The following is a 22,149-nucleotide window of genomic DNA, read 5'->3' as shown; positions in this document are numbered from 1 at the left end:
CAGGCTGGCATGCACTTCCAGATTTCATTGAACTCTAGTGCCAGGAAACAACATTAGGGATAGGCCTTGGGCTCTGAACTCTAGTGCCAGGAAACAACATTAGGGATAGGCCTTGGGCTCTGTGCCCTGTTGTTGGACCTCCAGAGGAACGGGATGGCTGCACTGTGAGACAGGATGCTGCACAAGGTAGTCCACTGGTCTGATCCAGCAAGGCTGCTCTTATGTTCTTAAGCAATACATTTGAGGTTTTCAGTCTGTTGTTTCTCCTGCTTTTTATATTCACATTTTTATCTAGGTGATAGTATCAACCAAAGCAACATCCCTTCGCATCAGAACCGTTTTCCAGATTACCTCGAAGCCATTCCAGGGACAAACGTGGACCTTGGGACGCTGGAAGGAGATGCCATGAATATAGAAGGAGAGGAGCTGATGCCAAGCCTGCAGGAGGCTCTGAGCTCTGATATCCTGAATGACATGGAGTCTGTACTGGCAGCCACCAGGCTAGATAAAGAAAGCTTTCTTACCTGGTTATAGGGGCCTCAGGGAGACAAAGTCTGAAATCTTTGAAGGATCTAAGGAGATAAGACATGTACCTGATGTTGAGAACAAGCCTGTGCGGCAAAGGCTTTCTTGGCTTACGATCAGAGAAGAAAACAAGTAAATGAACAAAATACTCCAGATTCTTTTCATCCAACATTTTGTTCTTCCTTGTCCAATCGCTGCTATTATACTGCTGACCTCTTTTCACAGTTGACTCTGAAGAATTAGACTGTTTTATCCCCCCCCGCCCCCCCCCGCCCTGCTGTTGCAGCTACTGTTCAACATGGTGGTGATGGAGGGGGAGGTGAGAAGTAGCAAGAGAATAGACCAGCCCTGTTTTTGGATGACGACTGCCATTCCTTTCTGCCCTGCTACCTGTAATGCATATCCTTTAAAAAAAAACAAAACTAATGAGGATTTTGTTGCATGCCCCTACTTGCAGCTGGACTTCCGTGTTGTTTTGCCTGCGACAAGTGGCAACAAATGCGACTTACTGGCTTGGCGAGCCAAAAACGACGTATCTGATGGGGCAAAAAGAGTTGGTGCTGATTTGGAGGCAAGCATCAGAAGAGACAGCTTGTTAGCCTTGGATGCTGTACCCACCAGGCACAGGGGCTGCTTGATCACCATTTAAATGAATGGGAGTTGCATGGCAGCAGCATTTGCTGGATCATGCCCATTGTTAGCTAATTATTAGCTTTCCCTGTTGGCTTGCTCACCTTTTATTGCACCATAAATCATGAGTCATTTTGCATAAACTTTATGAATCTTGATTGTTACCTCTTACTCTAGCTTTTTTCCCCTTTCTGAATCTTAGATTTTTTTTTTAATTATAGCAGTAGGTGTTTGTAAGTTAACTTTTTTTTAAAAGTAGTGAAACCAAAATTTCCTGACTTCACTTAGTCTTATTTAAATCTGAAATGGTTGACTTTTTTATATCTAATCTAGTGTAGTCAGCCAGAATATCTATTAGTCCTATGTTGTGCTTGTAACTATTTTTTTTTTAAAGATAGCTTTGAATGTATTCATTAGACTACAGGATCCATGGCTTATCTTTTATGTTTTTACTGCCAGAATTTGAAGTAAAGATCTTCTTAGGGACCTTGTCCTAAATTCACTTCCTTCCTTCAAAATTTTAGCTCCGCTTGTTTCAAGAGGAACTTGCATCTGTCTAATGTTCAGGATTGCCATTTAAAGAGTAGCCAGTTGTATGGAAGCTTTTTTTTTAAAGTGATAATTTTTTAAAAAAAACACAGCAACTATTATGCTATGAAGTTTCATCATGGAACAGCTCTTGCAATTGTGGGAAGAGCTTTTATAGCGTTGATGAAATTGGTGGCTTGAAATTCCAAAGTCCCTGATGGATAAAAAGGACAAAAGATGCTTTTCCCTGTAGTTAGTTTTCATATCATCTGCACTGTCACCTGAGTTTACAATACTGGCAAGACACTAAAGTTTTAAGGTGCATCAAAAGCATAGTTTAAGGTGCATCGGAAGCCGAATGGTGCATATTAGAAGACTGTAAAGATACGTGTTAGAGTGCGAGGTGAGCAAGTAGAAGAGTATTTTAGTTGTAGAGGTTAGTTAGCACTGAGATCGAGGGCCTAGTACATCTTGACGTCATGACTTTTAACAGGAAATAATTGCCTTCGCAGTTGTCTGCGGGAATGGTATGACATGTTTTCCAAAGAGTATTTTTAAGAGAACAAAAAGAGCATGAATCAATGTTATGGTATAAGCTATGAAGTATTTCTGTGGTTTTTTTTAATTGATTGGCACCAACTAGTACCTTAAGGATCTGTTATCATTCCTAGTGATTTTGTTTTCCTTATTTTCGAGATTTATCCATTTGCCTTCCAAAAGTGTTTTGGACTGAAACTTGGAACACAGGAAATATTGAAAAGTGGGGGGGATGGCTGGCTCCTCCTAGTTGATGTGGCCCTGTGACATTGGCCGCACTTATTGCCTGCAACTCTGTCAGCCGAGAGAGCAGTAATGTGAAGGGAGGGGGTCAAGAGAGCAGATCACACTCCCATTAATAGGCTTCTTTCCTCTAGTCTTCCCACCATCCCTCCCCCCCTCAAAAAAAAAAAACACTTTCAGAAACACTGAAGCTAAATATAAACTGACATGCATAGTCTTATAGATGGACAACAGGGCGAAAGTTCAGTGTTCGTGCAATCTGTTCCCCTATTTTGTATCCAGTTACTGGAGGACCACTTTGTACCTGTTTGAGCACCAAATAGGAAATGGTGAACTTCTCATCCTGGGTGTCATATAGATAGACATGCTTTGGTTGATCACAGCTTCAGAGTTGGAAACTTTTTTTGCCATGACATTGTACATACACTACACAGCTTATACTGTATCTGAGCAGCACTGTTGGAGTGGTACAGACATAAAACTGGGAATTCTTGAATTTCTCTTAACACTAAACTTGTTTATGCAATACTTAAAAACTTTATAGTTACTTTTTAAGCCTCTTTGTTTGATGGGAAATGTGCCTTAGAGATAATTTGTACTGTTGGCAGAAAAATAAATAAATAGACCGATGGAAAGTTTTTATCAAATCTATCACTTGACAAAGTGGCTTAACCTTTTTTTTTTGTACTGAAATGCAAAAAAGAAAAAAGTGTTATGGGTGGTATTTTGTATTTGATTGGTGTATATATTTAAACAGATCACTTTCCTAACTTTGTAGCTTCTAGAATTTTTTTAAAAACTACATTGCATTCAGAAAGTAATTGAAACTTAATGAATTCTTATAAGTCTGTAGCGTTACCTGCTTTGGAATATGTACCGTTTCTATAAATCACATGGATCAAAATTTGTGTACCAATCAGTGTTGGAACTCAAGCAATGCAAGAGGAAGAGAGACAATTTCAGAGTGATTAACGGTAACAGAGCTTTTGCACATCTGGAGAATCCATATTAAAATGACTTCACTTTTAATCATGGGGGTGTTTTCCGTAAGTGACAGGTGTGTGCTTGTCTAAACTGACTTTTTTTTTCCTTTAGGGAGAAAAAAAAAATCCTCCATATTTTAAAATGTTTTCTATTAGAGAACTCTGAAACACAACTTTTTTCCAAATATATATATACTTAAAATGTTATATTTTCTTTAGATGTAAAAGCATGCCTCTGTTAGGTACCGTAGTAAATCCTGTTACATTATTTTTCTTTTATGTAATACATTTTTCATTGCTTTTTTGTTTTGTTTTGTTTTGTTTTACATTGATATAAATATATACTTTGTGCTTACACTGTCTTGTTCAGTTGATTTTTTAAAAAATATATATATTAAACTGATCTTAGTACTCATGGGGAAGATGTCAGGATATCTTAGGCAAAAGTTTGAGAACTTGTGAAGAAGAATCAGACTCGCTGGTAAGAACAGAAGATGATGGTGGTAGATTTATACCCCGCCCTTCTCTCTGAATCAGAGTCTCAGAGCAGCTCACAATCTCCTTTATCTTCTCGCCCCACAACAGATGCCCTGTGAGGTGGGGTGGGGCTGAGAGGGCTTTCACAGTAGCTGCCCTTTCAAGGACAGCTCTGTGAGAGCTATGGCTCACTCAAGGCCTTCCAGCAGCTGCAAGTGGAGGAGTGGGGAATCAAACCCAGTTCTCCCAGATAAGAGTCCACACACTTAACCACTACACCACACTGGCTCATAAGAACATAAGAGAAGCCATGTTAGACCAGGCCAATGGCCCATCCAGTCCAACACTCTGTGTCACACAGTGGCAAAAAAATTATATATATACACACACACACACACACTGTGGCTAATAGCCACTGATGGACCTCTGCTCCGTATTTTTATCTAAACCCCTCTTGAAGGTGGCTATACTTGTGGCCACCACCACCTCCTGTGGCAGTGAATTCCACATGTTAATCACCCTTTGGGTGAAGAAGTACTTCCTTTTATCCGTTTTTACCTGTCTGCTCAGCAATTTCATCGAATGCCCACGAGTTCTTGTATTGTGAGGGAGGGAGAGCAATCAGCCTGGCATACTTCTCCTTTGTGCCCAGGTCTAGATTCAGCTGGCAATCCCCTTTCTTTCCCTACAATGTTTTATAGTGTATTTTAATTGGTATAGGTGTAAACCCAGTTTTGGCTGAAAAGTTAGAATATAATATAATAAACAGTCTAATGACAGTGGTTGGTATCCTAATGCAGGTGTCTTGACTGCTTCAGAATGCCAAACTGTAGCATTCTGAAGTAGTCAGAATGTTTCACATAGCTTGTTCGAGTAATTTGTACAACTGTCCTGCAAGGGAAGGGAGGAGTATTACTCCCAAATAGCAGATGGGAGCAGCAGGGCCCCCGAGATAACAGTGGCTTGCTTAAGGCCACTTAATGAGTCCGTGGCTTAGTACAGTCTGATTCAGGGGTCTCCCAGTGTGCGTTCTTTGCCATTACATGAGTTCTCAATATTAACTTTGGCTGTTTTTAAAAGAGCTAGATAATGACGGGGAGGGACGGTGGCTCAGTGGTAGAGCATCTGCTTGGGAGGCAGAAGGTCCCAGGTTCAATCCCTGGCATCTCCAAAAAGGGTCCAGGCAAATAGGTGTGGAAAAACCTCAGCTTGAGACCCTGGAGAGCTGCTGCCAGTCTGAGAAGACAATACTGACTTTGATGGACCAAAGGTCTGATTCAGTATAAGGCAGCTTCATGTGTTCATATGATTGAAATCAGCACAGTAAGGGGTAGAAATCAAGACTTTGATGCATTATACCCATGTTGTTAAATTGTATTGGGATCTTTTGATTAGGAAGTAAGAAAAAGTGGACAACTGGGTAAGGCTTAGCCATAGGCTAATGTGTTTTCTTCAGAGTTGGGAGAAGTCAGTTTTTTAACCTTTTATTTAAGAGGGATAGGGGGTAAGAAAACTAGTTCAATGGCATAATCCACTCAGACTTTTCCATAAGATTTAATTGTCATCCTTCTGCATGTGTTTGCCACTTGTTCAATACTCTTTCCATATGGTGTGGTGTTCACCTAGCACTGGCTTGAAGGATAAGGCAGGTTAGCAGCTGAATCACAAGAGGTGTTACATTTCAGTTTGAGACTTCAAAATTTTCATTAACCTATGTTTTTTTCTTACTCACTGCATACCGTATCCCCTTTTATTTACAGATTCAGTCTGTCACCTTCAGCATTCAGAACCAATTTAGTCACTGGAACTCAGTTTTGTTTTTCTAGATTAAAAATGAAAGGTATGCTGCCTCTCAAAAATATGCATGGGTGTGTGATACACTCAGTGGACTCCCTGGTTAAACAGAAAGCAAGGAAACATACCTTGCAGTGGGAGGGAGGGAAGCAAGCAACGGCGTAAACTGATGTATACTGGGGCAAAAATTACGCTTAAAGCATATATAAGTAGTGATTGAGTCTAAATTGACTGTGACTGGGCAGAGAAAACATCTTAGATTTCTGATAGATAACTTGATGAACGTTATCAGTGTATGACAATAATGGGGGAGGCAAATACCACCCTGGGGATTATTAGGAAAGGGACTGAAAATAACACTTTTGGGTAAATCACACTGGGAATGCTATCTGTAGTTTTGGTTGCATCATCTGAGGGAGGGTGTTGGATAGAAAAGATGTAGAAAAAGGCCAGCAAGATGATGCAGAGGTTGGAGCAGCTTCCCTACAAGGAAAGAATGTAGAATTTGGGCCTTTAGTGAGAATAAAAGTTAACTAAATTTGCATCTTGATAGACAGAGGGTTATAAAATTATGTATAACATATACACACAAAAACAGAGGATGGCTAGTAAGAGTTTGCATACTTCTAAGCCCAGTGACTTCAGTGTGTTTAGAAGACAGTAAAAGATTAGGATATTACTGTAAAGTAGTTATGAGACTTGCTTTTTCCTGTGTCCCATCATGTTGGGGGGGAAAGGAAGGTGGAAGAACACATAATATGCTTGGCAGAGGCAGTAGAACTACGAGATGACCATGGAGACTATCTGAAATTTGCACTGCTTTGAAGCCTCTCTCAGCATCTTTTGGAAGCATTCAGGAAGACATAAGGGCTGAAAAGTTTTGGAATCTGAGCATCCTATTTAGTCTTTTAATTAGAATCTTATTAAACCTTTCCTAACTTACTCCGGGCCCTCAGGAAGTACTGGGTTATACCTTAAAATTAATGGCACCGTTTGTGTTAGGTACAAATTAAACTACTTTTTGCCATGCTTATGTTTGGCTAACGTCATAAACGTTATGGGCTCTAGCTCTTCCAGCTGAATCCTCTGGCTTCATCCCTCCCTTAAAACAAACACACACACAGACACAGAGACCCTCATTTCAAAGTATTTCTATTTGAGCATCGAACTGCTCTTCAAATAGATTTAGGAACTACCATTCTATCAAAGCAGTAGAGTTTCTAATTTTCCTGCTGTGGAGCGTCAGCCAAAGTCAATGTTCTCTTGCCACATTAAACACCCAGAGTGCTCATGTTCTTTTGGGAGGCGTTCCCTACACTCCATGTTTGAAGTCTCTGTTTCTCTATCAGTGTATCTGTTTCCTTGAAGCTTGGATGTAGAGAGAAGAGCATCAGCACAAAAAGGAAAGGCGTGCCATGCCAGCCACCCACAGGGGTGATTTCCACCACGCAGGCCTAAACTGTAGTGTGTCAGATTCCCATGACCCAAGAGGCTACAGCAGAAGCAGACAGGTCAAACCTGAACTGCCTAGCTGCAATCAGGCCATCTGCCAAATTAATCCCACACCTCATTACAGGCTTCTTATCAAAAGGAGATTTGGGTGTTGTAGACATCTGGATTCTGCTTCATGGCCATTCTTTAAAAAAAACCCTGAGGTTTGACACAGCCCGTGTAACCTTAAAGAAAGCAGGTCCAGGTGGCTTTTACAGTATGACGTTTTTAAGGGCATTCCACAAGTCAAGGAAATCAAGATATGTGGTGATCTCTTTGCCTTTATTAGCTATTACTATGAATGGTCACAGATAGTCAGTGTCCTGCAATTTAAGATCTAGCCAGGTTCCTGGGAATTGCAGATGTATCTTTGCAAGATTCTTAATAATCCCAGCAACTGATGAGTTGGTGTTATTTGCTCCGTGTCCAGAATGTCCAGGTGTTCCTTGAGACTTCTAGGCACTGCTCCAAGGGCTCTAGGGACAGCTGGCATGATGGTCTTCTTCTCTCGGAGGCGCTCTAACTCTATTCATAGGTCTTGGTGTTTCATGATCTCCTCGTCTGTCTTATTCTGCTGTCTCCTGGGATTGCAATGTCAGTGATCCAAACTCTATTTCTCATCTTTTTTCTATAACTGTTATATCAGGAATGTTATTCTCCTGGTCAAGGGTAGCCAAACTGTAGCTTGGGAGCCACATGTGGCTCCTAAACGCATATTATGTGGCTCTCCCACTGCCCCATCAGCCAGCTTGGAGAAGGCATTTGTGGCTTTCCCACCATCCCTTCTGCCAGCTTGGAGAAGGTGTTTTGTCTCTTTAAATCGCTTCTCTGAGTCATGCCAGCTGGCAGCTTGGAGAATGCATTTAAAGTTAAAATTGCTTTCTTTTCACCTCCCATCTATTTTCCTTCCTTCCTTTGCTTTCAAACGTGTGGCATTCCTGTCCTGCAACTCTTAAACATCTGACATTTATTCCGTGTGCCTCCTACGTTAAGCAAGTTTAGCCACCCCAGCTCCAGGTGTTCTGTTTGCATTCAGAAATCTTTGTTTTGTCATTCTCCATGGTCTTTATTGGCCGATTTGTGCTCCCATGAATATATGGCTGATGGTAAGCCATACTTCTTGCAGAGGTTCCCCATGGGGTGCTAGCTTGCTGTGCCTGATGGGGTGAAGCACAGGGCTATGTTACCAGTAGGGTAGCTGCAGATAGGGTCTCTCATGGTAGGCAGGCCTCTGCTAAGGAGTCAGACTAAATGCATCCCAACCCTTCTCACCCCAATTTAATGTGGTGAGAAAATCAAATTCAAAGTCTATACCAGCCCAGTTGTCTCTTGGGTTAACAAGGACCACATCAAAGATTGCTGGATCTTTCGTGAAAAATGGCTACAGGAAGAAGACGACCACAGATTTATACCACCACCCCTCTCTCTGAATCAGAGACTCAGAGCAGCTTACAATCTCCTTTACCTTATCCCCCCACAACAGACACCTTGTGAGATGGGTAGGGCTGAGAGGGCTCTCCCAGAAGCTGCCCTTTCAAGGACAACTTCTGCGATAGCTATGGCTGACTCAAGGCCATTCCAGCAGCTGCAAGTGGAGGAGTGGGGAATCAAACCAGTTCTCCCAGGTAAGAGTCTGTGCACTTAACCACTACACCAAACTGGCTCTCACAGGTTCTTCTGTGGGGCACCACAAGCAGAAGCCTGATGTGGTACTGGAAACGGTATAAAGCAACCAGAGCGCAGGGACCTAATCAACTATTGGAATACTGGTAGTAATAACAATGTTGTTGAAGTTGCAGCTGACTTCTGGCGACCCTGTGGGGTTTTCACGGCAAGAGGCATTCCGAGGTGGTTTGTCATTGCCTGCCTCTGCGTGGTGACCCTGGAATCCCTGGTAGTCTCCATCCAAATACAAACCAGCAGCTGAAATCTGACCAGGTCAGGCCAGTCTGACCCACCCAGGTCAGGGCAACAGATAAAAGTTCTAAGAACAGCTTTGTTTTCCAGCATCCTTTTAATGTCTCATCCAGTAGACTGAGAGGCACAGAAGAACACTGAACTCCAGGTCTAGCTATACAGCTGGTTGGGGCTATGGGTAGAATGGGGCAAACCTTACCTACTAAAGCAAATGACCTTTTGCCTTCCAAAATAACCTGCAGTTGCTTGGGAAGTAGCAGCTGACATTTCCGATAACCTTACGCAAAACGCTTCTATGTTGTTTCATCGGCTTATGCTTTCGTACGAACAATGATGCATAAATTTTAGCTAAGTACCCTGCAGCTCCCAAGCCCATGTACGGACTTTCTGGCTTCTGGTATAGCCCAGAAACAGAGATTTAGATCATGCTTTTCAGTGCTTTCTCTGAAGCTGTTCCTCACTCTCAGCCCGTTCCTCTTATTCTGGCCAGCACCAAGCCAGCAGTCAGCAGGGCACAGAGGCAAATTCAACAGAGAGCTGAGCTGGCAGTTGTTTGGAAGTGCGCTTTTTTCCCCATAGGAAAGAGGTCAGGGGAAACAAGCAGGCGTTTGCTGCAGCAAGCCCTGGCTGTTACCATCTCCCCACATGAGCTGAATGAAATGCATTTTTCTTCATAAGCAGTTGATAGCTCAAAGGCTTAAACTTCTCCGTTCCAGAGCAAGTCACAGACACCATCTATCTTCCTTTCCAAGAAACAGATATCATGCTTGAGTGTCAGCATAGATGGAGGGCTCCACGAATTCTGGCTGGACTCCTATGTAGCTCCGAGAAGTATGTGAGTCCAGAAAGTCCTAACTTTTAGAACGGAATATTCTAGCTCCCTCACAGAAATAATGTTTGGGAAATGTTAAGGATGAATTCTATTTCCTGTGGAAGCAGTTTTTACTCATGAAAAGCCGGGAAAAGCACAGGTAGGGAAGGAAATATTCCCTCTATGACTAAATAAAAAGGGGTTTAATGATTTCCCTGCCCTCTCAGAGCCTGTGTAGTGTCACAATTAGCATGTCTGACTAGGATCTAAGACACTCGGGTTCAAATGTTGAAGAATGCGCCTACTCTAGCCTGCAAAGCTTCCCTGCTTCGTTGTGAAGGGAATTTTTACCACGGGCAATCAGGCAAGTACTTATTTACCAATCTGGAAATCAGTTTTATCACAAAACTGGGTTATTTTGATTCCTATTCCGCCCTCCCCACAAGCGAGCTCAGGGTGGATTATATTGGACAATATCCACATGGGCGCAGCCTATCAAAAGATGGAATTTTCTTATCTCCCATATAACACCATAGATGGGAGTGGGACAATGTTAAAACAAGCTAACGTATATGCCCTGCGGAGGTGAGGATGCCCTTGTGGGATGAATGAGATTGAGGATAATCACCATATTCTTCTGTATTGTAAATTCTATAACGTATTCGCGCTGTATTTTTAAAGCCCTTTTTGCAACCCTTGGAGCAGTGGCCCCCATCCTTTTTGGCACCAGGGACCAGTGTTGTGGAAGATAATTTTTCTGCGGACTGGTGGGGATGCTAGGGCTTTTGCTGCCCCTATGCTCACACCCCATCCCTATCCCCCATGGGGGTCTTTAAATGAGGAGTAGGTGAAGGTCTCTGCCTCACTCCACGGCCCTGTTGCTAACAGGCCACAGACTGGTACCGGTGTGCGGACCAGGGGTTGGAGACCTCTGCCTCGGAGGGTGGATCTGAGGACCATAAGGTCTTTTCACTATTAGCCTCAAACAAGAGTGTAACTATTCATTCTGTAGCAAAATTCCTTTACCATGCTTTCAGGAGGAGATGTTCTTTTTGACCATAGACTCTGTTGTTATCCATATGGTGTTGTATTGTTATGTGATTTTTTGTGATTATGACAATAGAAGATGATGATGATATTGGATTTATATCCCGCCCTTCACTCTGAATCTCAGAGCGGTCACAATCTCCTTTGCCTTCCTCCCCCACAATAAACACCCTGTGAGGTAGGTGGGGCTGAGAGAGCTCTCCCAGAAGCTGCACTTTCAAGGACAACTCCTGCAATAGCTATGGCTGACCCAAGGCCATTCCAGCAGGTGCATGTGGAGGAGTGGGGAATCAAACCCAGTTCTCCCAGATAAGAGTCTGTGCACAACCACTACACCAAACTGGCTCTATCCAAAGCTGTGGTCCAATATCCAAAGCAGGGGACCATTAGAGGGAGGGTCCAATGATTATGTGCTTTCGCTGCTCCCCTTCTTTGCTTTATGCAGTTCCAGCTCTTTCAAACTTTAGGACTTCTGTCTTGCTCTATCCAATCTTTTCCTTTTAATTTTTTTGTTCCAACTATTCATTAGTCTGTATCAAATTCTGTATTTGGGTTTAATCATTGGCAAGAACTCTTGTCACCTTCATGGGAAGGAGTTGTTCAACTGAGCTGGAGGAAGGAGATAAATCTTTTTTTTTTAAAACCTTATCAAGGCAAAATAAAACCAACAATTGCATGACTAATGTTCCAGAAAGCCTGGATTTGAGTTGACATTTGTTTTTATTAACTTGGAAGAAGAACAAAGCGCCTCTCCCACATCCTCGTGTGTGGACTACACCCCTGTTTGAAATTTCTAGGTAAACATGCACATCTGCTGCTTTACACTGGTGTCTAAAAGTCTCGTTGCTGTGGGGAATGTGAAAGGTGCTGGCCCAGATTACAGGAGAGGTGCTTTCTATGCACTTCTGAGGTGTAAGTATGAACCGTGTCAGTTCTATTTATATGGTTTCTTCAAAAGCAAGCCCCTTCTGTTGCTATTCATACCTGATATAGTGTAGCAATCCTTTCTTCATAGGGTTGCCAGCCTCCAGGTGGCATCTGGAGATCTCCCAACGTTACACTTGATCTCCAGACAACCAAGATCAGTTCTTCTGGAGAAAATGACTGGTTTGGAGAGCGGACTTTATGACATACCCTGCTGAGGTCTCTCCCCTCCCCAAACTCTGTCCTCCTCAGGCTCCACCCCCCCCCCAAAAAAACCCTCCAGATCTTTTCCAGGCCAGAGCTGGCAACCGTATTTCCAGAGCCAGTTTGGTGTCGTGGTTAAGTGTGCAGACTCTTATCTGGGAGATCCGGGTTTAATCCCCCACTCCTCCACTTGCAGCTGCTGGAATGGACTTGGGTTAGCCATAGCTCTTGCAGGAGTTGTCCTTGAAAGGGCAACTTCTGGGAGAGCTCTCTCAGCCCCACCCACCTCACAGGATGTCTGTTGTGGGGGAAGGAGATAAAGGAGATCGTAAGCCGCTCTGAGACTCTGATCCAGAAAGAAGGACAGGGTATAAATCTGCAGTCGTCTTCTCATCAGCCGGGACCCATCTCAGCATCATCCTCCAGCTTCCCACTCTGGAATCTTCTAGAAGGGGTGCCTCAGGGCAGTGGTGGGGGGTTGCTTTAGGAATTTTTTTGGAACAAAACAATAAATGACTCCTCATGAAACAGAAAAAAAAAATCCAGTAGCACCTTAAAGACTAACACAATTTGTGGCAAGGTATGAGCTTTTGTTAGTCATTGTTCACTTCCGTCGTTTGGAGTCCACTCTTTTCTGCTCCTACAGACAGACTAACAGGGCTAGTCATCTTGATCTGTCCCCTTGAAACAAATACGTACACACCCCAATGATTCCTTTAGGCCAACTTCATACATCAAGAGAGCAGCGAAGTGTTTTCCCACAGCATAATCCCTTGCAGATTCAGTCAAGTGAGAAGAATATAATCCTGTAGAAACCTCTCATCCTGTAGATACTTGCCGGGCCGTAATCCGGACTGGAGGTGTGGGATTGGATTTTTCCCACCTGTTCTTGGGCCAACACTGCATGATTCTGTCTTTCTCTGTTAGGTGGTGAAGCAGATAATGCAGCCTGGTGGGGAATGTTGACCACAGAGCTTCGTTAACACTTTGTTAACGTGAAGTGAATGAATGGCCGTGAGTGCTTCTCTGGCGCTGAAGGATGGAGTGTGCCTTTGTTACCAAATGGATGCTGTTTTATATATAAGTGATTTCTATGCTGGCATAATTAATTGGTGAGGGGAAGTACTGTCAACTTGCAGTTGATTTATGACAACCCCTTAAAGTTTTCGAGGCAAGAGAGGAACCAAAGTGGTTTGCTTTTGTGTAGGAACCCCAGCCTTCCTTGGTGGTCTCCAGGGGCTTTTTTTTGTAGCAGGAACTCCTTTGCATATTAGGCCACACACCCCTGTTGTAGCCAATCCTCCAGGAGTTTACAATAGACCCTGTAAGCTCTTGGAGGATTGGCTACTTCAGGGAGGTGTAACCTAATATGCAAAGAAGTTCCTGCTACAAAAAAAGCCCTCCCATCCAAATACTACCCAAGGCCAACTCTGCTTAGCTTCCATGATCTGATGAGACTGGGCTATCCAGGTCAGAGCAGCAGAATGAATTACTGTGAGGCTATTTACCATCACGCCGAGGCTTCATGCCTTCCAGTCCATGTTACTCATGGCTGCTAGAGTGGGTGGAACTGGAGATCAGCAACGAGGCAGTGCTGATCCATTGCAACTGGGGACCTTTCCAAACAAGTGTTCCTCTACTGATTCTGAAGCATGCTGAACCTCTAATCCAGGGGTGGGGAACCTTTTTTCTACCAAGGGCCGTACGGATATTTATAACATCATTCACGGGCCATAAAAATTATCAGCTTAAAAAACAGTGCTCCGCTAAGGGAGAATGATTCAGGCCAGTAAATTTAATGCAAATAATTGTTTTTCTGTTTGAAGTCATGTAGGGAGAGCCTAATCTGGCACACACACACACAGCCCGCCACCCTAGGCAAATGCATAGCTCCAGGGCTTTTTTGTAGAAAAATCCCAGCAGGAACTCAGTAGCATACTAGACCATATCCCCTAATATTAGCATATTAGGTCACACACTCATTAGCATATTAGGCCACACCATCCGGGATAATCAAGTGCAAACTGAACTGTGACAGTAACTTTTCCAGGCCCTGTAGCAATTCTGGCCAGCCGGCCTCCAGGGAGGCTGCCGCACAGTACATCTGGGCCCTGTGATCCTTGCCTGGCCCTGGGGAGGCTGCTGCACAGCACAGCTGGGCCCCACAATCCTCGCTGGTCAACCAGACCCCAGAGAGGCTGCCACATGGCTTGGTTTGGCCCAGCAATCCCCGAGGGCCACACCAAGTGACCTCGAGGGCCGCATATGGCCCTCGGGATGGAGGTTCCCCACCCCTACTCTAATCTGACAGCACCAATGAGGCATGATGCAAAAGAGGGATGTAGTCCAGCCTGCCCCAGGGGCACAGCAACTAATCCGTTTGCCCTTCTGGGGGGAGAGAAGGGGGCAGAGAAGGAGAAAGAAAAAAATGGAGGATGGGGACACCTCCTTTTGGGGCTCATAGAATTGGACCCCCTAGTCCAATCTTTTTGGAACTTGGGAGTGGGGTGGTTGAGAAGAGGCGCCAGATGCTATGCTGAAAATTTGGTGCCTCAACCTCAAAAAACAGCCCCCTCAGCCCCAGATACCCACAGATTGATTCCCCATTATATCCTATGAGGATTGAGCTCCATAGAGTATAACAGAGTGCCCAGTGAACATCCCCCCACCTTGCTTTCTGCTAACCCTAAAGCGGGGGGAGGGCCTCCAAACCAGGGGACCCCCTGCCCCCAACTGGGGATTAAGCAAACCGGAAACCACAGTGTACAGATTAGTAAAACTGGAAACAACACTGTGTAACTAGCTACAAATAAATGCTGAACACATTCTTATATAATTCTCCTTTGTAATTCTCATAAATTTCTCAGAACAAATCTGTTGTTCATAAACTAGAGTATAGTTCCAAATGAAGATCAAATTCTAGATCAGGGGTCCTCAAACTTTTTAAATAGGGGGCCAGTTCACTGTCCCTCAGACTGTTGGAGGGCCGGACTGCCGTTACTGTACAAGGCCGCGGGCCGTCAGTTCTCCGTCTTCTGCATCTCTCTCCCTTCCCCACACCACACACCCCGGCCTGGGAACTCACCTCACCTCGGTATCGCCTCACACTCTGTCTCCGCCGCCTCAGCCCAGTGCCGGAAGTGTGCGTTGCTAACGCGAGTTTAGGTCGAACGTCACTTCCGGTCTGATTTTGCAATAACCCGGCGGGCCGCATAAATGTTCTCAGCGGGCCGCATCTGGCCCGCGGGTCGTAGTTTGAGGACCCCTGTTCTAGATACTGCAAGTACAAAAATCTGCTATCTTTACATCCCTCTGTTGACAGACACAGCACCAGCTAATATAATTCTTCTGAGGGTAGCAGTCCTCAATTCAACAGGTGCGGCTACACGAGTCCTAGGTTCAATCCGTGTTTCATTTGCCACTGCTACTGGCCGCTTATCTTGTAGTCCGGAACCCGTGCTAAGGCAACAGCTCACATCGGCTTTGTCACATTTCATTGGCATGCATGAATGGTCTGTCAACAGAGGGATGTAAAGACAGCGATTTTTGTACTTGCAGTATCTAGAATTTGATCTTCATTTGGAACTATACTTTAGTTTAGAAACAATAGATTTGTTTTGAGAAATTTATGAGAATTACAAGTGAGAATTATATAAGAATGTGTTCAGCATTTATTTGTAGCTCGTTACATAGTGTTGTTTCCAGTTTTACTAACCCAATTGGGGATTGGCAACCCTAAATTAAGCAGCCTAGCTGAAGTTCTGCAGATCTGGGGCTGATCAGTGACAAGATAGGAGACCTCCAGGAAACCCAAGGATGTCGCCTTGAGCTCCGTAATGAAAGAAAATAATAAAAGTGCCTTTGAGTTGCAACCAACTCATGGCAACCCCATAAGAACATAAGAAGATCCTGGCTGGATCAGACCAATGGTCCATCGTCCAACATCCTGATTCACACAGTGGCCAGCTAGTTCCTGTAGAGATCCAACAAGGCTAAAGCCTTCCCCTGATGTTGCCTTAGTGGCTTAGTGCCTCTGAATGGAGAGGTTCCGTTTAGTTACCACGGCTAGTAGCCCCTGTTAGACCTATCTTCCACAAATCTATCTAATCTCCTTTTAAAGCCCTCCATACCTGTGGCCATCACTACATCCTCTGGCAGTGAATTCCACATTTTAATCACTCGCTGTGTGAAGAAGTATTTCTTTTTGTCCATTGAGGCAAGACACAAGCAGAGGTGTTTGACCATTGTCGGTGGTTGACCTCTCATTGAGGGCCATTGACCCTGCTTAGCTCCCAGGCTCTGACGAGCTCAGGCCATTGTACTAACAGACACACTTCTTTCAGGCATGTCCTCAGCCAGTTTGGTGAAGTGGTTAAGTGTGCGAGCTCTTATCTGGGAGAACCGGGTTTGATTCCCCACTCCTCCACTTGTAGCTGCTGGAATGGCCTTGGGTCAGCCATAGCTCTCGCAGGAGTTGTCTTTGAAATGGCAGCTGCTGTAAGAGCCCTCTCAGCCCCACACACCTCACAGGGTGTCTGTTGTGGGAGGGAGAAGATATAGGAGATTGTGAGCTGCTCTGAGTCTCCTCTGATTCAGAGCGAAGGGCGGAGTATAAATCGGCAGTCTTCTTCTTCTTCTATGCCATCCTATGCAAAGTTACACCCTAAATCACTGAAGTCAGGCTTTAAGAGGGGCCACTCTCCTCAGGATAGCACAGTAAATTTGCTAGACATTGCCACTGGAGAAGCTGGTGCCCAGAGGGAACTCCATCCAAAGGAGCTGTAAGACGAGGGAGCCGAAAAGCTCCTGCCAAAGACTTTCATTCAGACACAACAGAACATGCAGGCGGCCTGATCTACTCAGCTGCTTGGCAACGGTTATAAAACTTGCAGTTTAGGAGCCAGCGTTGGCAGAACAAAAGGGGCTCTTAAAAATTTCAGCATAACAAGTGTGTGTGGCCTTTCAAGAGGACAGCCGCCCGCAATATATAAAGGGAGGGCTTGCAGATTTATAGCTGGGTCAAAAGAGATTGCCTTTTAGGGTGTGCTCTAATGTAGCTTGCCCTCCAAATGAGACTGAAAGAACTTGTGGAGGGGATTGGATAAACATATGGAGCAAAGGTCTATCAGTGGCTATTAGCCACAGTGTATTGATGGAACTCCCTGTCTGAGGCAGTGATGCTCTGTATTCTTGGTGCTTGGGGTGGGGTGGGGGGGACAGTGGGAGGGCTTCTAGTGTCCTGGCTCCACTGATGGACCTTCTGATAGCACCTGGTTTTTTCGCCACTGTATGACAGAGTGTTGGACTGGATGGCCATTAGCCTGATCCAGCATGGCTCCTCTTACGTTCTTATGTGGAGGTTTCTACTGGAACTGGGGTCTTCAACGTGGTGCCCATGGTTGCTATAGAATCATAGAGTTGGAAGGGACCTCCAGTGTCATCTAGTGCAACCCCCTGCACAATGCAGGATACTCACAAATACCTCCCTCTAAATTCACAGGATCTTCATTGCTGTCAGATGGCCATCTAGCCTCTGTTTGAAAACCTCCAAGGAAGGAGACCCCACCACCTCCCGAGGAAGCCTGTTCCACTGAGGAATTACTCTGTCAGGAAGTTCTTCCTAATGTTGAACTGGAAACTCTTTTGATTTAATTTCAACCCATTGGTTCTGGTCCTGCCTTCTGGGGCCACAGAAAACAATTCCACACCATCCTCTATATGACAGCCTTTCAAGTACTTGAAGATGGTGATCGTATCGCCTCTCATCCACCTCCTCTCCAGGCTAGACATCCCCAGCTCCTTCAACCTTTCCTCACAGGACTTGGTCTCCAGACCCCTCAACATCTTCGTTGCCCTCCTCTGGACCCATTCCAGCTTGTCTATATCCTTCTTAAAATGTAGTGCCCAAAACTGAACACAATACTCCAGGTGAGGTCTTACCAGAGCAGAGTAAAGCAATATTATCACATCACGTGATTTGGACACTAAACTTCTGTTGATACAGCCCAAAATTGCATTTGCCTTTTTAGCCACCGCATCACACTGTTGACTCATGTTCAGTATATGATCCACTAAGACCCCTAGATCCTTTTCGCACATACTACTGCTAAGACAAGTCTCCCCATCACTATGCATGGGATTTTTCCAACCGAAATGCAGAACTTTACATTTATCCCTGTTAAAATTCATTTTATTGGTTTATTGCTATGGAGCTCACAGACACTTTTCTTGCTGCTCACCAAGTCTTTTTAGAAAGTGGGCAGGACCGGGCGGCTTTTGCCCAGCAAGGCTTCTGATTGGCTACTGGAGATGTGATTGACTGAAGATTTTTTTAAAAAATGTTCTTTGGGCAGCAACTGCCACTACAGTACAGGCATCTCCATGGTGTGATTGAAGGTAAGCTGTGGCAACCATTTTGTGCTTAGCTCCACCTTCAGTGTAGGGCTGCCAGCCTCCAGGTGATGACTGGAGATCTCCCACTATTACAATTGTTCTTCATGCCACAGATCAGTTCACCTGAAGAAAATGCTTGCATCAGAAAGTGGAATTTATGGCATTATATCCCACTAAGTCCTTCTACTCCCCAAAGCCCACACCGTCTTCAGGCTCCACTCTCAAAATCTCCAGATATCTCCCAACCTGGAGCTGGTAGCCCAGGCCCAGTGTAGAGTAGCCAACCTCTAGGTGGTACCTGGAGGCATCCCACTATAACAACTGATCTCCAGATGACCAAGATCAGTTTCCCTGGAGAAAATGGGTGCTTTGGAGGGGTAGACTCTATGGCAGGGGTGTCCAAACTTATTTAACATAAGAGCCACATAGATTAAACACCAGATGTTTGAGAGCCGTAAGACATGAATGTTAGATGTTTGAGAGGCACAAGACAGGAAGGCAGGAAGGAAGGAAGGCAAATCGATGAGGGGTGAGGAAGAGATGGAAAGAAAGTAACTTTAAATGAATTCTCCGAGCTGCTGGCTGGCTTAGTTTGGATAAGTGATTTAAAGAGATTTTAAATGCCTTCTCCATGGGGTATGGTGGGGGCTTTGAGAGCCACCCAATATGTGTGAAAGAGCCACATGTGGCTCACAAGCCGCAGTTTGACCACCCCTGCTCTATGGCATTATATCCTGCTGAGGCCCCTTGTGTTCCTAAATGTGCCCTCCCTAAGCTCCACCCCCCAAATCCCCAGTTATTTCCCAACCCATATCTGGTATCCTTGTTCCAGCAGCAGCCATTTTGTGGCAGCCACTTTCTGACTGCACCCACCACATTGTGTCAGAATTTCAAAAGTGGGCTCAAAAAGGTTGGGCAGAAGAGAAAGTCATGTTGAACAACACATGGAGTCACTTCTGTGGGGCTCTGGAGGAGGAGGAGAAATTGGATTTATAACCTGCCCTTTACTACTCAAAGGAGTCTCAAAGTGACTTACAATCTCCTTTCCCTTCCCCTCCCCACAACAGACACCCTGTGAGGTAGGTGGAGCTGAGAGAGCTCTAACAGAGACTGCTCTTGAGAGGAACAGCTCTGTGAGAACTTGTGACTGCCTCATGGTCACTCCACCAGGTGCATGTGAAGGAGTGGGGAATCAAACCCAGTTCTCCCACATGAGAGCCTGCACACTGAACCACTAACTGACATGTCCTGCTGCAGAGCTCTGAAACCCAGGTCTCAACAAGTACCTCATTTAAAAAAAACATAAATCCCAGAAGGAGCTACGTTTGGCAGGCGTTTTTCAAGCAAGAAAACTGTTATTCTGCCAGCTGAACCAGTACTGCGGGTAGCTGTATTTCAACACAAAGGACAACTAGCAGCCAACTTGCCCACCTAATTAGGAAACAGGATCATCCGTGATGTGCAAGTTGGAGCAAGAGATGGGGATAGGCTTCCCAAATCCCCCGCCTAGGCGGGGGACCCCCGATTTGGAGCCTCCTCCCCCCGCTCGGCAAAATCCAGAAAGCGGGGGGAATGGTGGCCCTTCCCACGCAACCTAGGTCCCAGCAGCTTCTCCTCTCCCCTTCCCACCGATCCCTGATGCTTCTCCTCCTCCCTTCCCTTCGCACCTCAGATCGCAGCAGCTTCTCCTTGCCCCTCCCCTTCCCACCCAGCTCCATCGCAGCAGCCGGAGCTTTCCCAGGCTGCTTCCTGCCCCGCCCCAAAGGACCATGTGCCTTTGCACCTCCGGAGGTGGTGAAAGGCTTCAACTTTCTGTGTCTTTGTTACTGTGAAGAAGCTGGCTGGTGAGTAGAGAGCCAATCCCCTACATCAGTTTTGCGAGAAGGGGTGTGTATGGAGGAGAGGGAAACGTCTTCATAATTCCCTATGTGGAATATTTCTCATAGGGTATAATGGGGAATTGATCTGGAGGTTTCGGGGGCTCTGGGGGAGCTATTTTTTGAGGTAGAGGCACCAAATTTTCAGTATAGTATCTAGTGCCTCTCCCCAAAATACCCTCCAAGTTTCAAAACGATTGGACCAGGGGGTCCAGTTCTATGAGCCTCAAAAGAAGGTGCCCCTATCCTTCATTATTTCCTATGGAAGAAAGACATTTAAAAAGGTGTGCTGTCCCTTTAAATTTGATGACCAGAACTCCCTTGGAGTTCAATTATGCTTGTCACACCCTTGTTCCTGGCTCCGCCCCCAATGTCTCCTGGCTCCACCCCCAAAGTCCCCAGATATTTCTTGAATTGGACTTGACAACCCTAGATGGGGATGCAATAAAACTGTCATAAAGGAGTGAAGGAGAGCTGGGTAAAATGGGTCGAAGCCCCCCTGAAAGCATAACCCCAGGGCTCTGTCAACTGCACCAGTGATCTGTTTGATTCTGGGCTGGTTACTGTTGGTGGGAGGTGGGGGGGTGGGAGATGAGAACTATGAGCTAGATCAGGGGTGTTGAACTCATTTGTTATGAGGGCTGGATCTGACCTAAATGAGGCCTTGTCGGGCCGGACCATGTGTGTACCTATTTAAGATTAGGTAGCAGAGATATAATCATTTTAAAGGACACAGACAAACATGACTAAAGATTTTTTTAAAAAAACACCTTAAAACATGCTTAAAGCATTAGCACTTGTTGATCTTAAAGGTGCTTTCTTTGTATTTCTCCCATGGGATCCAGGGAACTGGGCAAAGGAAGCTCTGGATCTTTCCTCCCTCCCCAGGGGACCAGGAGGGGGAGGAGCCTCAACCAATAGAGAAAATCGAGGCTTTGCTCTGCAGCTCCTGTGCAATTGAACAATCCTGGCAAAGCAAGCTGTGATGCGGAAGGAAGCAAGAGAGATGAAGAAGGAAGCAGGTGACAAATAGTTGCTGGGGGACCTAATAGGAGCTCTCCGAGGGCCTGATTCGGCCCCTGGACTGCATGTTTGACACCCCTGAGATAGATACTGGACATAATCCACATATATCACAGAGAAGTTGCAACTTTATGCAGGAGATAACTGTAGCATTCTTTATGGTGATCACAGCCATCAAGCCCAAAGTGCACAGTGACAAAGCACGCTAAACTTCCTAGCTGCCCACTGAGCTGGGCTTTCTGTTTCTTTATTTACGTACTTTCCCCTCTTGCTCGACTGACAAAGGAGACAGGCCGCTTCTGCAGTGCTTGGAGGAGATGGCCCCTCCCTTCAGAGGTACTTCAGGGGACTGACCACATGGACCGCAAACAAAGTACAAAAGGTAAAACTTCAGGCCTGGACATGCCAGTCTAGCCAGGCCTAACATTTCATCTTGCTGTTTGCCTCAGACAAGCTGTCAGTTTAATGATCTATTATTTTCTTCAGCCAAACTGACCATGTGGACCTTGATGTCAGCATTTCCCAAAGCTATCCATCACACAGGCACGCTTGTCGTCCAAATTATATGTTTTACACCCCAAAAGAATATGCAATTTTTATTTTTTCAAGAAAGAGAGGGGAAAGAGGAAATGGAAATAGAAAAGTAATAACACATCTGTCAAAAAAGAGTACGTTCTGCATGTTGCTGTAACATTCAAACAGAAAAAAAGTTTCATCATATTGTTACACGCTTAACCTCTCATCA

The 22,149-nt window shown here is 45.0% G+C and overlaps 1 protein-coding gene across 8 annotated transcripts in view; it reads left to right on the top strand.

Moving 5' to 3' along the window:
* Window positions 1–2,304, top strand: part of YAP1 (Yes1 associated transcriptional regulator) — a 130,395-nt gene extending 128,091 nt beyond the window's left edge. For all 8 annotated transcript variants that reach the window (XM_060234900.1, XM_060234898.1, XM_060234899.1 and 5 more), the window contains one exon: window positions 296–2,304. In XM_060234900.1, coding sequence (XP_060090883.1) covers window positions 296–534 — 239 coding nt within the window. In that variant the 3' untranslated portion in view covers window positions 535–2,304. The remainder of the gene's footprint in view (window positions 1–295) is intronic.
* Window positions 2,305–22,149: the final 19,845 nt, after the last annotated feature.

The sequence above is a fragment of the Heteronotia binoei genome, chromosome 3, assembly GCF_032191835.1.
Source record: "Heteronotia binoei isolate CCM8104 ecotype False Entrance Well chromosome 3, APGP_CSIRO_Hbin_v1, whole genome shotgun sequence".
NCBI lineage: Eukaryota > Metazoa > Chordata > Lepidosauria > Squamata > Gekkonidae > Heteronotia > Heteronotia binoei.
The sequence above is the reverse complement of the archived record's forward strand: the minus strand, read 5'-3'. Positions and strand labels throughout refer to the sequence as shown.